At 42.6% G+C, this 15,561-nt stretch overlaps 1 protein-coding gene across 1 annotated transcript; it reads right to left on the reverse strand.

The window, feature by feature from the left end:
* Positions 1-521: 521 nt before the first annotated feature.
* helz2a (helicase with zinc finger 2a) lies at positions 522-15,321 on the reverse strand. Its single transcript, XM_039016438.1, has 13 exons — positions 15,250-15,321; positions 11,603-15,146; positions 11,419-11,501; positions 7,869-8,009; positions 7,617-7,778; positions 7,094-7,238; positions 6,765-6,881; positions 6,427-6,616; positions 6,199-6,333; positions 5,799-6,011; positions 5,551-5,707; positions 5,272-5,439; positions 522-1,098 (listed from the first exon to the last, which is right to left on the reverse strand). Exons 2-13 carry the CDS (start codon positions 15,031-15,033, stop codon positions 932-934), a joined length of 5,109 nt encoding a protein of 1,702 aa, XP_038872366.1. The 5' UTR covers positions 15,034-15,146; positions 15,250-15,321; the 3' UTR covers positions 522-931.
* Positions 15,322-15,561: the final 240 nt, after the last annotated feature.

The following is a 15,561-nucleotide window of genomic DNA, read 5'->3' on the forward strand; positions in this document are numbered from 1 at the left end:
ACCACCTGTGCCATAAAGCTTCAGACCTCTTAACAGAACACTTATACCTTCACATACAAGTAGGCTACAGTCTTAAAGGGATAGTTAACAGATAAATGGTACATGATTTTCTACTTGCCTTGGTTGGTTGACCCAGACAGTATATGGTGTTGGTCATTAGTATTGCAATAAAAGGTATTACTTTCTGTGTATTATTAAATTAATCATGGCTTGACTTTAACTACTACAAATCAAATGTGTGATAGAGGAATGTATTATATATATATATAATATACATATATATATAATATACATCTCCAACTATCCCTACAAGATCTACATCACTGTAGTTGAATCATGGCCTCTATCAAATTGAGCGTCAGTGAGGTTACAGTTTAACTCCCATCCACACATGCAGTATACTTATGAATAATGGGTCAGGGTAATGGTGGAAATATAGTGTGCTGATGGTCAAAACACAAATTGAGGTCTTAGCTCCCTCTAGTAGTAAATAATGAAGTGACATATACAGTAAATACATAGTATGGCTAGTTTAATATACAATGATTAAAACATTTCACAATCATTATAAACCTTAAAAAAAAAACATCTGAGTATAAAGCACGTCTGACACTTAAAAAGCATGTGTAAAATGTCAAGGTTAGCAAAAAACATGTAGAAATATATATTAAATGTCTTGTATTACCAGTGCAATGATTGTTGCGTTTCTTTTATACATAGTTCTGAAATATCTTTACAATAACATTGTATTGTGTAGCAATCCATATTATGTTCATTTGTAAAAAAATTCATTAGCTCTCGTCAGTAGTGCAAAAGTCTTCACTTTCTCAGAAGCGTTAAAGGTCAAGATTTCAAGCCATAGCAATGCATATCTCAATTTCTAAATTATCCCCAGCAGTCAATTATGGGTACTGCAGAATCTCCAGCATTTTCATTTTCTGTTTTGAAACTTTGAGGCTCTTTTGTTCTTTGATTTGGTTTTGACGTGTGGGTTTTGAACTTGAATGTCCTTAGCAGGATCCACCACACAGCCACATTGCTGGTAATGAACCAACAGCTTCTTCCACAGTGAACTGCACCTCAGCAACTCTTGGTTTCCTAAAAGGAAACAGAGAGCAAATTTAAACCGCCAATTTGTATGTTAACGCCACTGCCAGTAAGGAATGAGGAATTAGAAAATAAAACACGTTTGTCCCGTTCTACAGTCTTCTCAATTCAAGTGTACAAAACAATGTAACAGAATGAGAATCTAACAATAGACATGTGAGGATTGTTAATTCACTTCAAATCTAATTTTATTGTCACATGTGCCGAATACAACAGGTGTAGACCTTACAGTGAAATGCTTACTTACAAGCCCTTAACCAACAATGCAGTTTTAAGAAAATACCCCTCAAAAAGAGATAAAAGTAACAAATAATTAAAGAGCAGCAATAAAATAACAATAGCGAGTCAATGTGCGGGAGCACCGGTGTCGAGGTAATTGAGGTAATATGTACATGTAGGTAGAGTTATTAAAGTGACAATGCAAAGACAATAACAGAATGGGGGGGGGGGGGGGGGTCAATGCAAATAGTCTGGGTAAACCTTTTTACTAGATGTTCAGGAGTATTATGGCTTGGGGGTAGAAGCTGTTCAGACGCCTCTTGGACCTAGACTTGGCACTCCGGTACCGCTTGCCGTGCGGTAGCAGAGAGAACAGTCTATGACTAGGGTGGCTGGAGTCTTTGACCATTTTTAGGGCCTTCCTCTGACGCCGCCTGGTATAGAGGTCCTGGATGGCAGAGAGCTTGGCCCCGGTGATGTACTGGGCTGTTCGCACTACCCTCTGTATTGCCTTGCGGTCGAGCAGTTGCCATACCAGGCAGTGATGCAACCAGTCAGGATGCTCTTGATGGTGCAGCTGTAGAAACTTTTAAGGATCTGAGGACCCATTACAAATCTTTTCAGTGTCCTGAGCAGGAATAGGCTTTGTCGTGCCCACTTCCCGACTGTCTTGGTGTGCTTGGACAATGTAGTTTGTTGGTGATGTGGACACCAAGGAACTTGAAGCTCTCAACCTGCTCCACTACAGCCCCGTCGATGAGAATGGGGGTGTGCTCGGTCCTCTTTTTCCTGTAGTCCACAATCATCTCCTTTGTCTTGATCACGTTGAGGGAGAGGTTGTGGTCCTGGCACCACACGGCCAGGTCTCTGACCACCTCCCTATAGGCTGTCTCATTGTTGTCGGTGATCAGGCCTACCACTGTTGTGTCATCGGCAAATTTAATGATGGAGTTAGAGTCGTGCAGTCATGAGTGAACAGGGAGTACAAGAGGGGACTGAGCACGCACCCCTGAGGGGCCCCTGTGTTGAGGATCAGCGTGGCGGATGTGTTGTTACCTACCCTTACCAACTGGGGGCGGCCCGTCAGGAAGTCCAGGATCCAGTTGCAGAGGGAGGTGTTTAGTCCCAGGGACCTTAGCGTATTGATGAGCTTTAAGGGGACTATGGTGTTGAACGCTGAGCTGTAGTCAATGAATAGCATTCTTACATAGGTGTTCCTTTTGTCCAGGTGGGAAAGAGCAGTGTGGAGTGCAATAGAGACTGCATCATCTGTGGATTTGTTGGGGCAGTATGCAAATTGGAGTGGGTCTAGGGTTTCTGGGATGATGGTGTTGATGTGAGCAATGACCAGCCTTTCAAAGCACTTCATGGCTACAGACGTGAGTGCTACGGGTCGGTTGTCATTTAGGCAGGTTACCTTAGTGTTCTTGGGCACAGTCACTATGGTGGTCTACTTAAAACATGTTGATATTACAGACTCAGAAAATGTCAGTGAAGACACTTGCTAGTTGGTCAGTGCATGCTCGCAGCACACGTCCTGGTAATCCGTCTAGCCCTGCGGCTTTTTGAATGTTGACCTGTCTATAGGTCTTACTCACATCGGTTGCGGAGAGCGTGATCACACAGTCTTCCGGTACAGCTGGTGTTCTCATGCATGTTTCAGTGTTATTTGCCTCGAATCGAGCATAGAAGTAGTTTAACTTGTCTGGTAGGCTCATGTCACTGGGCAGCTCTCGGCTGTGCTTCCCTTTGTAGTCTAATGGTTTGCAAGCCCTGCCACATCCGACGAGCGTCAGAGCCAGTGTAGTACGACTCGATCTTAGTCCTGTATTGACGCTTTGCCTGTTTGATGGCTCATCGGAGGGCATATCGAGATTTCTTATAAGCTTCTGGGTTAGAGTCCCGCTCCTTGAAAGCTGCAGTTCTACCCTTTAGCTCAGTGCGGATGCTGCCAGTAATCCATGGCTTCTGGTTGGGGTATGCACGTACGGTCACTGTGGGGACGACGTCGTCGATGCACTTATTGATGAAGCCAATGACAGATGTGGTGTACTCCTCAATGCCATTGGAGGAATCCCAGAACATATTCTAGTCTGTGCTAGCAGAACATTTTGGTAGCTTAGCATCTGCTTCATCTGACCACTTTTTTATTGATCTAGTCACTGGTGCGTCCTGCTTAGATTTTTGCTTTTAAGCAGGAATCAGGAGGATGGAATTATGGTCAGATTTGCCAAATGGAGGGCGAGGGAGAGATTTATATGCATCTCTGTGTGTGTAGTATAGGTGGTCCAGAGTTGTTTTCCCTCTGGTTGCACATTTAACATGCTGATAGAAATTTGGTTAAACAGATTTAAGTTTCCCTGCATTAAAGTCCCCGGCTAGTAGGAGCGCAGCCTCTGGGTGAGCGTTTTCTTGTTTGCTTATGGCGGAATACAGCTTATTCAATGCTATCTTAGTGCCAGCCTCTGACTGTGGTGGTACGTAAAACAGCTACAAAGAATACTGATGAAAACTCTCGGTAGATAGTGTGGTCTACAGCTTATCACGAGAAACTCTACCTCAGACGAGCAATAGTTTGAGACTTCCTTAGATATCGTGCACCAGCTGTTTACAAAAATACATAGACTGCCGCCCCTTGTCTTACCAGACGCCGCTGGTATATCCTGCCGGTACTTCGTATAACCAGCCAGCTGTATGTTGATGTTGTCGTCGTTCAGCCACGACTCCGTGAAGCATAAGATGTTCCAGTTTTTAATGTCCTGTTGGTAGTTTAATCTTCCGTGTAACTCTGCAATTTTATTGTCCAAAGATTTCACATTTGTTAGCAGAATTGAGGGAAGTGGGGGTTTATACGATCGCCTTCGAATTCTCAGCAGGCAGCCCGCTCTCCGGTCTATCTTTCTCCACCTCCTCTTCACGCAGATCCCGGGGCTCGGAGCCGTATATCCTCCGCCTCTGGCTCGTCAGAGTTGTGAAAGAAGAAAAAGGATTCTGCTGGTCCGTGGTTAGTAATCGCAGTCCTGTTGTCTAGAAGTTATTTTAGGTCATAAGAGACGGTAGAAGCAACATTATGTACAAAATGAGTAAAAAAATAAGTTACAAACAACGCAGATAAACAAACAAAAAACACAATCTGTTGGGGGCACGTAAAACGCCTGCCTTCTGCTCCGGCGTCTTAGTCCTGTATTGACCCTTTGCCTGTTTGATGGTTTGTCGGAGGGCATAGCAGGACTTCTTATAAGCTTCCGGGTTAGAGTCCCGCTCCTTGAAAGCGGCAGCTCTACCCTTTAGCTCAGTGCGAATGTTGCCTGTAATCCATGGCTTCCGGTTGGGGTATGTACGTACAGTCACTGTAGGGACAACGTCATCGATGCACTTATTGATGAAGCCAGTGACTGATGTGGTGTACGCCTCAATGCCGTCGGAAGAATCCCGGAACATATTCCAGTCTGTGCTAGCAAAACAGTCCTGTTGTTTAGCATCTGCTTCATCTGACCACTTTTTTATAGACCGAGTCACTGGTGCTTCCTGCTTAAATTTTTCCTTGGAAGCAGGAATCAGGAGCATCGAATTATGGTCAGATTTGCCAAATGGAGGGCGAGGGAGAGCTTTGTACGCATCTGTGTGTGGAGTAAAGGTGGTCTAGAGTTTTTTTCCCTCTGGTTGCACATTTAACATGCTTTGTTTGCACATTTAACATTTTCAGTGCACACTATTCCCTTAATTTAGACTCTAAGGGCCGGTTTCCTGGCAACAGATCAAAGCTAGTCATGGACCGAATACATGTTCAATAGAGTTTATTCATTAAAATGCTTTTCAGTACACGACTAGGCTAAATCTGTCTGGGATATTGTGTCTTTGTGTGCTACAGAGGTGCCTGATATGAGTCAACAAGGTGAGCAGAGAGACATTGGCCATATAATACCACCTGGAACAGTTTCTTACCAATAATGCATAGTCCCTCCTGAGCCCGAGTGATGCCCACATTGACTTGGTTTGGGTCCATGACAAAACCAAGCTTCTTGGTGAGCCATGCTTTGGTTGGCTCTGTGTCAATTTCCGACTTGGGACAAGAACGCACAGTAGACAAGATGACATAACGCCATTCACTTCCTGTAGAAAAAAAGTATAAACACTCAGCTGGAGTTCAGTTTTCCTTCCCTTTCTATATATTGTATTTTTTTTATACTGTAATTTTGTGCCTCATGGACAAAATAACTGTACCTTGACTCTTTGTGATGGTATTCACGTTGACGTTCTGGATATCGTTCATTCTCAAGGTTTCGTTCACCTTGGCTACCTGGGCATTGTATGGCGTCAGAATAGCTATGTCGCTAGCCGCCACCCCAGCATGCTTGATCAACAGAGAGGCGATGCGAACCTGACAAAAAACAAAATGTTTATGTTTCACTGTTACCACGGAATTATGCATTGACAGTGTTTCCAAACATTGCTTGGTGGTGGTTGCTCACCGATTCCTCAGCCTCTGCCGAGTTGGCCTTTGAGTTTTCATTCCCCCGTTCGGTGGAGACCACAAGACTGATCTCTTTTCCGTAAACGTGTCCAAAAAGGATGGGCGTCAGATGATGAGACTGAGCGAGCAGGACACTGTCTTTCCGAGTTGCTCCAGTCTTGAGAATACCGTTGTAGAACTCCTTTGAAGGAAACTCACAAATGCCCTCTTGCTGAAATGACAAAATTGCAGTGAGTGCTTCCCTAGTTCTATACGAACAAAATGCAAATGATAACAAAGACAATAGAGAATGTTCGTGCAAGTTTCTAATCAGATGTGGAATGTTAGAGAAGAATCAAACCACACAACTTCTACAATAGAACATGGAAATATTTCCCAAACCAATCCATGCTTCATACCATTCTGTACTGCGTATCAAGCATCAACGCCTTTTCCATGTAACGCTCAAACAGAGATTTCCTCATGCCCAACCTTGCTGAAAGATCACTGTGCGTGATGGGCTGCAATTGCTTGTGATCACCGAGTAAAACAATCTGAAAGGAGAATACAAAATCATAAAATAGGTTATATATAACCTTTCCCTGCTTGCAAATTGAGAAACGAATTAGCAATTGATTATCAATTACCTGTTCAGGTTTATGGGTCACAAGGGGGATGAAGGCTTCAGGCTCAGTTGCCATGGCACACTCATCAATGATAATCTGTTTCAAGTCCAGCTTGTAGAAGTTGGGATTTGACGCCGCAGTACACGTGCAGAGAATGACATCATGCCTCATCAACTCATGATTCCGAGCGTGACTTAGGAGGACTTTGTAGCTTAAAGTTAAAATGTATATGGGAAAATAAGACACCAAATTGATAGAAAAATCATAAAATGTATTTCATAATTATACATGAATTAGGTAAACGTTTTCTCTTCAAATAGAATCCTATGTGGTTATTTATTTACATGAAAGTAAGTTACCTCTCAATCTCCTTGTCTGTGAGATCCTCTCCCCTACGAATTCTTGCATCAAAAGAAATAATTTCATTGGAGAATGGGTTCTCAGGCATCCGAATAAGATGATGCAATGTGATGGAACTGAAAACAATAAAAAAGAAAACCATACTTTACACATGCATATGCAGACATCATGTCATAACTGTTTATTCTAAGTAACGATCAGTGATAAAACAAATAGTTGTGCGATGCAAATATAAAGCCTGAAATGTCATTATAGTCCCGATTTCCTTGGCACAACCAAAATAAACACTGACAGTTCTTTCTCTGCACTTAGATAAAAGTTAGCTGACCTGAGCTCTCTCTTGGGTTTCTCCTCCCTGATTGACCTGCGTGACAGCTTCAGGTTGCTGCCAGGGTAGGGAAACTCCAACATCTCCATCTGCTCACTGTAAACACGAAGTGGCTTCAACACCTTCCGGAGTTTCAGAAGTTGACCTTTGACAAATATGATGAGACAAGTTTTAGTGCTATGCAGTGCTTGACTTATACTGAAATAGATGCCGTTAGTCATTTTGGGTGTCGGTACTGTTTATATTTAGGTGCAGGAACTCCTCAATACTTCTGAGCTAATATTCTATAGGAGGTGCAGGAACTCAAAAATATTTGAGGTGCCGGTAGTCAGTTCCGGTAAGCACCTGCCAAATTTAAGTACTGGTGCTGTGACGGTGGTATGGTAATCTGACTGCAGATGTATCTGACTCAATGAGACCTCACAAAAAGAGACAGCGACACAGGCCCACTTTTAAATAGCAGATGCAGGCATACCTAACATCATCTAAGGATAAGGAGAAGGGGGGGGGGCTAAATTCTTACCAGCTACAACGTCCACTGATTTATTAGAGGGTCCGCAATATAGAATGCACCTCCTCTTTGAAGACCCCCCAGCAGCTTTAGGCCTTAGGTGGTTTGGAACTTTTTGGTTTTGCAGAAAGAACCAATAAACAAGGTGGACTCCAACCACCGTCTTCCCAGTGCCTAAGAAAAGGATTAGAATGTATTAAGATTCTAACTGAACTGCATGAGGAGAAAGGTAATATAGGCTTTGTAAAACATCAAAGTGCTTACCTGGTGGCCCCTGAATGAGAGTGAATCGGTTGTCGAGGGCCTCTTTAATAGCTTTGGTTTGACTGATATTCAGATCAGGAAACTTGGAGGAATGAAGTTTGATCTCAAACCTGGCAGGTCTCAGCTCTTTAGTTACAGGTTCTGTGTAAAACATTACCACATAACGTCCTCACAACCTCACTTATTACCAACAGACATGAGACATGAATTTACCATGAATTTATTTGTCAAAGTTAAAACTAAAATGTGTAAAAATTCAACGGAGAGTGAATTTGCGCTTAAAACTAATTTGCTGGTATACTGTAGATGGTGGCTTGTCTAGTGTTGTGTTCTGAAATAAAATGTGTTACAGTGGCTTGCGAAAGTATTCACCCCCCTTGGCATTTTTCCTATTTTGTTGCCTTTCAACCTGGAATTAAAAATAGATTTTTGGGGGGTTTGTATCATTTGATTTACACAACATATACCACTTTGAAGATGCTAAATATTTTTTCTTGAGAAACAAACAAGAAATAAGACAAAAAAAATGAAATCTTGAGCGTACATAACTATTCACCCCCCCAAAGGCAATACTTTGTAGAGCCATCTTTTGCAGCAATTACAGCTGCAAGTCTCTTGGGGTATGTCTCTATAAGCTTGGCACATCTAGCCACTGGGATTTTTGCCTATTCTTCAAGGCAAAACTGCTCCAGCTCTATCAAGTTGGATGGGTTCCGCTGGTGTACAGCAATCTTTAAGTCATACCACAGATTCATAAATTGGATTGAGGTCTGTGCTTTGACTAGGCCATTCCAAGACATTTAAATATTTCCCCTTGAACCACTCAAGTGTTGCTTTAGCAGTATGCTTAGGGTCATTGTTCTGTTGGAAGGTTAACCTCCGTCCCAGTCTCAAATCTCTGGAAGACTGAAACAGGTTTCCCTCAAGAATTTCCCTGTATTTAGCACCATACATCATTCCTTCAATTCTGACCAGTTTCCCAGTCCCTGCCGATGAAAAACATCCCCACAGCATGATGCTGCCACCACCATGCTTCACTGTGGGGATGATGTTCTCGGGGTGATGAGAGGTGTTGGGTTTGCACCCGACATAGCGTTTCCCTTGTTGGCCAAAAAGCTACATTTTAGTCTCAACTGACCAGAGTACCTTCTTCCATATGTTTGGGGAGTCTCCCACATGCCTTTTGGCGAACACCAAACGTGTTTGCTTATTTTTTTCTTTAAGCATTGGCTTTTTTTCTGGCCACTCTTCCATAAAGCCCAGCTCTGTAGAGTGTACGGCTTAAAGTGGTCCTATGGACAGATACTCCAATCTCCACGGTGGAGCTTTGCAGCTCCTTCAGGGTTATCTTTGGTCTCTTTGTTGCCTCTCTGATTAATGCCCTCCTTGCCTGGTCCGTGAGTTTTGGTGGGCGGCCCTCTCTTGGCAGGTTTGTTGCGGTGTCATATTCTTTCCTTTTTTAAATAATGGATTTACTGGTGCTCCGTGGGATGTTCAAAGTTTCGGATATTTTTTTATAACTCAACCCTGATCTGTACTTCTCCACAACTTTGTCCCTGACCTGTTTGGAGAGCTCCTTGGTCTTCATGGTGCCGATTTCTTGGTGGTGCCCCTTGCTTAGTGGTGTTGCAGACTCTGGGGCCTTTCAGAACATATGTATAGTGGGGAGAACAAGTATTGGATGCACTGACGATTTTGCAGGTTTTCCTACTTACAAAGTATCTAGAGGTCTGTAATTTTTTAATTTTTATCAAAAATCCAGAAAATCACATTGTATGATTTTTAAGTAATTAATTTGCATTTTATTGCATGACATAAGTATTTGATACATCAGAAAGCAGAACTTGATATTTGGTACAGAAACCTTTGTTTGCAATTACAGAGATCATACGTTTCCTGTAGTTCTTGACCAGGTTTGCACACACTGCAGCAGGGATTTTGGCCCACTCCTCCGTACAGACCTTCTCCAGACCAAAAAGCTCTATTTTTGTCTCATCAGACCACATGACCTTCTCCCATTCCTCCTCTGGGTCATCCAGATGGTCATTGGCAAACTTCAGACGGGCCTGGACATGCGCTGGTTTGAGCAGGGGGACCTTGCGTGCGCTGCGGGATTTTAATCCATGACGGCGTAGTGTGTTACTAATGGTTTTCTTTGAGACTGTGGTCCCAGCACTCTTCAGGTCATTGACCAGGTCCTGCCGTGTAGTTCTGGGCTGATCCCTCACCTTCCTCATGATCATTGATGCCCCACGAGGTGAGATCTTGCATGGAGCCCCAGACCGAGGGTGATTGACCGTCAACTTGAACTTCTTCCATTTTCTAATAATTGCGGCAACAGTTGTTGCCTTCTCACCAAGCTGCTTGCCTATTGTCCTGTAGCCCATCCCAGCCTTGTGCAGGTCTACAATTTTATCCCTGATGTCCTTACACAGCTCTCTGGTCTTGGCCATTGTGGAGAGGTTGGAGTCTGTTTGACTGAGTGTGTGGACAGGTGTCTTTTATACAGGTAAAAAGTTCAAACAGGTGCAGTTAATACAGGTAATGAGTGGAGAACAGGAGAGCTTCTTAAAGAAAAACTAACAGGTCTGTGAGAGCCGGAATTCTTACTGGTTGGTAGGTGATCAAATACTTATGTCATGCAATAAAATGCAAATTAATTACTTAAAGATCATACAATGTGACCTCTACATCCTTTGTAAGTAGGAAAACCTGCAAAATCGGCAGTGTATCAAATACTTGTTCTCCCCACTGTATATATACTGAGATCATGTGACAGATCATGTGACACTTAGATTGCACACAGGTGGCCTTTATTGAACTAATTATGTGACTTCTGAAGGTAATTGGTTGCACCAAATCTTATTTAGGGGCTTCATAGCAAAAGGGGTGACTACATATGCACACACCACTTTTCTGTTTTTCATTTTTTAGATTTTTTTAAACGAGTTATATTTTTCATTTCACTTCACCAATTTGGACTATTTTGTGTATGTCCATTACATGAAATCCAAATAAAAATCCATTTAAATTACAGGTTGTAATACAACAAAATTGGAAAAACGCCAAGGGGGATGAATACTTTGCAAGGCACTGTAGGTGCCTGTCAGAGCAGCTCACAGATTACTGCACCTGTACATAACCCATCTATAATTTAGCCCAAACAACTACCTCTTTCCCTACTGTATTTATTTATTTTGCTCATTTGCACCCCATTATTTCTATCTATACTTTGCACATTCTTCCACTGCAAATCAACCATTCCAGTGTTTTACTTGCTATATTGTATTTACTTCGCCACCATGGCCTTTTTTTTGCCTTCACCTCCCTTATCTCACCTCACTTGCTCACATTGTATATAGACTTATTTTTCTACTGTATTATTGACTGTATGTTTGTTTTACTCCATGTGTAACTCTGTGTTGTTGTATGTGTCGAACTGCTTTGCTTTATCTTGGCCAGGTCGCAGTTGTAAATGAGAACTTGTTCTCAACTAGCCTACCTGGTTAAATAAAGGTGAAATAAAAATAAAATAAAAAGGTGTATCTACCAGAGTTTGTCCTCTTGCCAAGAGCAATGTTCTTCACAAGTTCATTAGCCTGAGTGAGGTTGTCAACGGCAGCCTCTTTACGCCTGAAAATAACACAGAATCATTCATTTAATTTCACATTTTATCTTCTTTCGACACTAAAAAACACATTTGTATTTTAATATTAAATAGTCCAAATACTTACACATCAGGTAACAGCTTTGGAATTAATTCTACTGTGAATCTTGTATCTTTCCCGAAGACCCTCTCTGGAATCTTGGCCATGGACATGTGATTAATCCGGAAGTCTATCTGGACATAGGAGAGGTTTTTAGCCTCATCCTCATCAGTGACCCCAGTGGTTATTCCATGAGCAACCCAAATGAGAGATGGGATATTGCTGAGGTCCACATGCTGATCATCATCAGCGCCATTGTTAGGCAAATCCACTCGATTTTGGTACCTCATGCGGATACACAGAAAGCTGTGTTTGAGACCATACTCAATGGCCCACTGTTTCATCTTCTCAAGTGACAACTGGAAGAATCCACCGAGTTGACTCTCCTTCTGTATCTGTTTCCATGTCAGAGGCACATCTTCAAGGACAATGCTGTCATTTTCTGTTACAGCGTTGGAGGCTGACTCCATCTCACACAATGGTTTCCATATCTTCTGATACTCCTGGTAAGTGGAGTATGTTTTCTTCGATGAATGGAGTGCATACTTGGAGAAACACAGAGTTGGGTCTTTTGAGTGCTCCAAGCAAATCTCAAACTTGTTACGTACAACTAGCATCTGTACCACAGGTACTAATAATCCCCGCTGTGTGTCAGTGCCCAGTTGCACCTCCAGTGTTTCACCAGACTTTACCCTCAATGGCAATTCAATGTAATGACCTGGATTTGGATTGGTTCTGGCCGTTGGTGTATATTGGAGCAGACCTGAGCAGACCTGTTGGTCATCATTGACACTTGAGCTGATGGTCTGTAAGGATTGGAACACGATGTCCATGTTCTCCTCCTTCAGAGCTGACAGCATCCCTTTCCACAAGTCTGTTGGCACTGATGTCACAAATGGATGAGGTGACTGTTGTTGCAGTTCAGCGTGGATGTTCTCATTTGTGAAGGAGTATACTCTTCTCTTCCATTTCAGAACCACATGGTTGTCATGCTCATTGAACTCTGGTTGGTCTGTCAACTGCAGATCCCTATACATGATAGTGATATCTTCTGGCATTGAGGATCGATTAAACGGAAAATACACCCTTAAACTGTTTCCAGCTGGGGAGGCATCAATGACAAAGGCTACCTTCTGTGCACTTTGATTGTTCAGCTGCGATGCAAAACTCAAGCAACGAGCTTTCCTCTCATACATTTTTTGCTTTTCAGATGTTCTCGAAAAACTCAGACAGGACTGGTCAATTTCCAAAGAAGTGTACCTGACTGCTTTGTTTTCAAGAACTGAGTGCAGGAGCCTCTGGACAATAACGTCCACGTACCGACGAATGGGCGAGGAAGCCCAAGTGTAGCTTTCAAGCTGAAGGTCATAGTGGCCAACTCTAGATAGGTATGTTGAGTTAGAGCGTAGAACATATGCTCTATGGATTGTCTTCCTGAGTTCAATGATCAAAGGCAGTAGCTGGGGATGAATGTCATCAGTTGCTATCAGGTCCACAATTCTAGGGATATCCTTGTCTTGAAATGCTGACTCAAGACTCCTCACAATGGATGTTAATAGAGAGAACGTTTCAGATGGCTGGACAACTTGACCATGATGGGCTTTATTCTCTGTTCTCGTTGCAAGCATCTGATTGGACCCACCTGGGTAAGGTTTAGATACCGCATCCCTCTGGTTATCATCAACGTTACCAATCTGATCAATGCAGTGACAGAAATGAATGGACAGGGGAATCAGAGAACTGTATTTATCTTTTAGTTGACAAAGCTTCTCTGTGTTTGGCTTGTCTTGGCATCTGACTGGGGTGCAGCTGAATGTCTTTGCATCTTTGAGCAACAGTTCAGTGACAGCGTGGTTAAACATAACCATGAGCTCTTCCACCATCTTATGAGACCGTCTTCTACCAACGATTACATCATCATCAGGGGACTTATAGTGCCAGTCTTCCTGTTTCCTGTCCTTTCTGTGAACCTCAGAAAAGTGACATGCTTTGGCGAGGCAGCCCTCTAGAGTGTCATATCGTTGGCCATTATCATCAGAGTTTTGGATAATGTTTTCAGCTTCCTCATATGACAACTTTCTATCTGACTTTATTACAGATAGGCTAAACTTACTTGTCTTGATGCGGTCTGTTTTCTTGTCAATTTGCACCATCAATGATATGGCATTTCGTTTACATCCAGGGAGTAGACTGAAATACTTGGTGCTCAGACAAAGTGGGAACATATAAACAGGCTCCTTTCCAGGGGGATAAAAAGCAGTTCCATTCTGTTGTGCATTTTTGTCCAATAGGCTGTCCTTGGTCACAAGGCTTGCAACATCAGCAATGTGAACTCCAATCTCGTAGTGTTGATCTAAATCTCTTACACTGATGGCATCATCAAGATCCTTGGAATGTGCTGGGTCAATTGTAAATGTTATGAATTTTTGATAATCCCTTCGATTTTGCATATCTGTGTTCAGTTCCTTGAGAATTTCATGGTCTTTCTCAACAGAAGTGGCCCTTGTCAGTTGATACTCCATGTCCAATACTTCTAGTCCACTATCTAAAGATACCACTTTGGGAAGGACTTTTACGACAACTCCTAAAGGGTATCGAAATTGCTCTCGCCACTTCAAGACTTTGACAACAAAGAGATTGTTTCTTTTGGATTCCTCATTTATCTTCACAAACTTTTCAACTTTCAGATCCTCCAGTTTTCGCACGGCAATGTAGTTTGGCTTGTCCCTCCAAAATGGGGTGTAAATTTTGGAGATGCAGTTGTTGATGGGTGTCATCACCTGGTTGTCATAGTTATCAATGGTACAGACAAACACCATGGAGGCATTTTCAACCTTCACCACATCTAGCACTTTCCCATTTGGGGGATGACACTCATTGTCCAAGATCTCCACAACAACCTGATCTCCAGGAAAAGAACGACCAATATTCTTTCTACCTTTGATAGAAATGCGGAGGGAGGGCTCTTCAAGAGGTATGGCGTAGCCGGAGTCAAACCTCTCCAAACACAAGTGACAGTGTTTGTAGATACTCGGGTCTCTCTTTATCAATGCCTGAAGGTACAAAGGGGAGCTGTCTTGGCTTGTGTTCATCTCAAGTCCATTTAATGGGTTGACAATTGGCTCCCCGTGGGTGATACCCAACAGGCCGTCAGCTGTTACAGTGACTCGTACATCTTTACCCTCGTCAAGAAGCTCCCTCAGTATTGGGTCATCTATGTCGGGTATCTCAGATATGGATGACTCACTATCACTGTTGTCCTCCTGATCCCCTTTGACAAATCTTGAAATCTCTCTTACTTCCTGTTTCAAGTAGTCTTCTGTAAGGGTTTGTGGATCTGCACTGTTTTTGCTGATGCAGTGGTCTATGTAGGCTTTCCATATCCTTGAGCTTTTCCCAAAGTAGCAGAGAGCAGCAGCATCTCCAACTACAACAACCTGGGATTGAGCCCTAGTCATGACCGTGTTCAGTACGCGAGCATCGTTGAAAAACTCGTGACAAAGTGAGTCAGAGGAAAGGAGGCTGTCACGGGTTTGAACAGCTGTCAATACTATTGCCCTGAACTGTTTGCCTGTTAAGAAATGAAAATATGTCAATGTTTTTAAAGTATACAGCCCACTATTATGTTCAAGAAAAGGGTTATATGAAAGTCAAAATTACAGTCAAAAATATACCTTGAACATTGGCTATATTTTCCACAGTCACTTGGCCATGTCTTTTTTTCCGAAGCTCTTTCCTGATCAGTGAAACCTATCAACCAATAAAATTACGACATGTAAGGCTTCAAATACAATATTGTCGATTGTTTATCATTTGCTCAAGAAATACATGATAAAAATGGTGGTATGTTCAAAGGACAATTTACCTGGCATCCTTCAGAGAGAACACAAATGGAGCTTTGATCCTGATTTCCCCATGCGGGTGGCCAATCTCTGAGCAGATTTTGCACTACTTCAACCACGGATGCAACCTCTTCACGATTAAAC

Source organism: Salvelinus namaycush, chromosome 20 (assembly GCF_016432855.1).
Source record: "Salvelinus namaycush isolate Seneca chromosome 20, SaNama_1.0, whole genome shotgun sequence".
NCBI lineage: Eukaryota > Metazoa > Chordata > Actinopteri > Salmoniformes > Salmonidae > Salvelinus > Salvelinus namaycush.

Excerpts from the sequence above, each read along its gene's own strand:
- helz2a (XM_039016438.1), bottom strand. The coding sequence starts at position 15,033 with ATGACTAGGGCTCAATCCCAGGTTGTTGTAGTTGGAGATGCTGCTGCT. Across the intron at positions 7,239-7,616 it reads ATCAGTGGACGTTGTAGCTG|GTCAACTTCTGAAACTCCGG; the intron begins GTAAGAATTTAG and ends TATTTGTCAAAG. Across the intron at positions 6,334-6,426 it reads TGACCCATAAACCTGAACAG|ATTGTTTTACTCGGTGATCA; the intron begins GTAATTGATAAT and ends TTCTCCTTTCAG.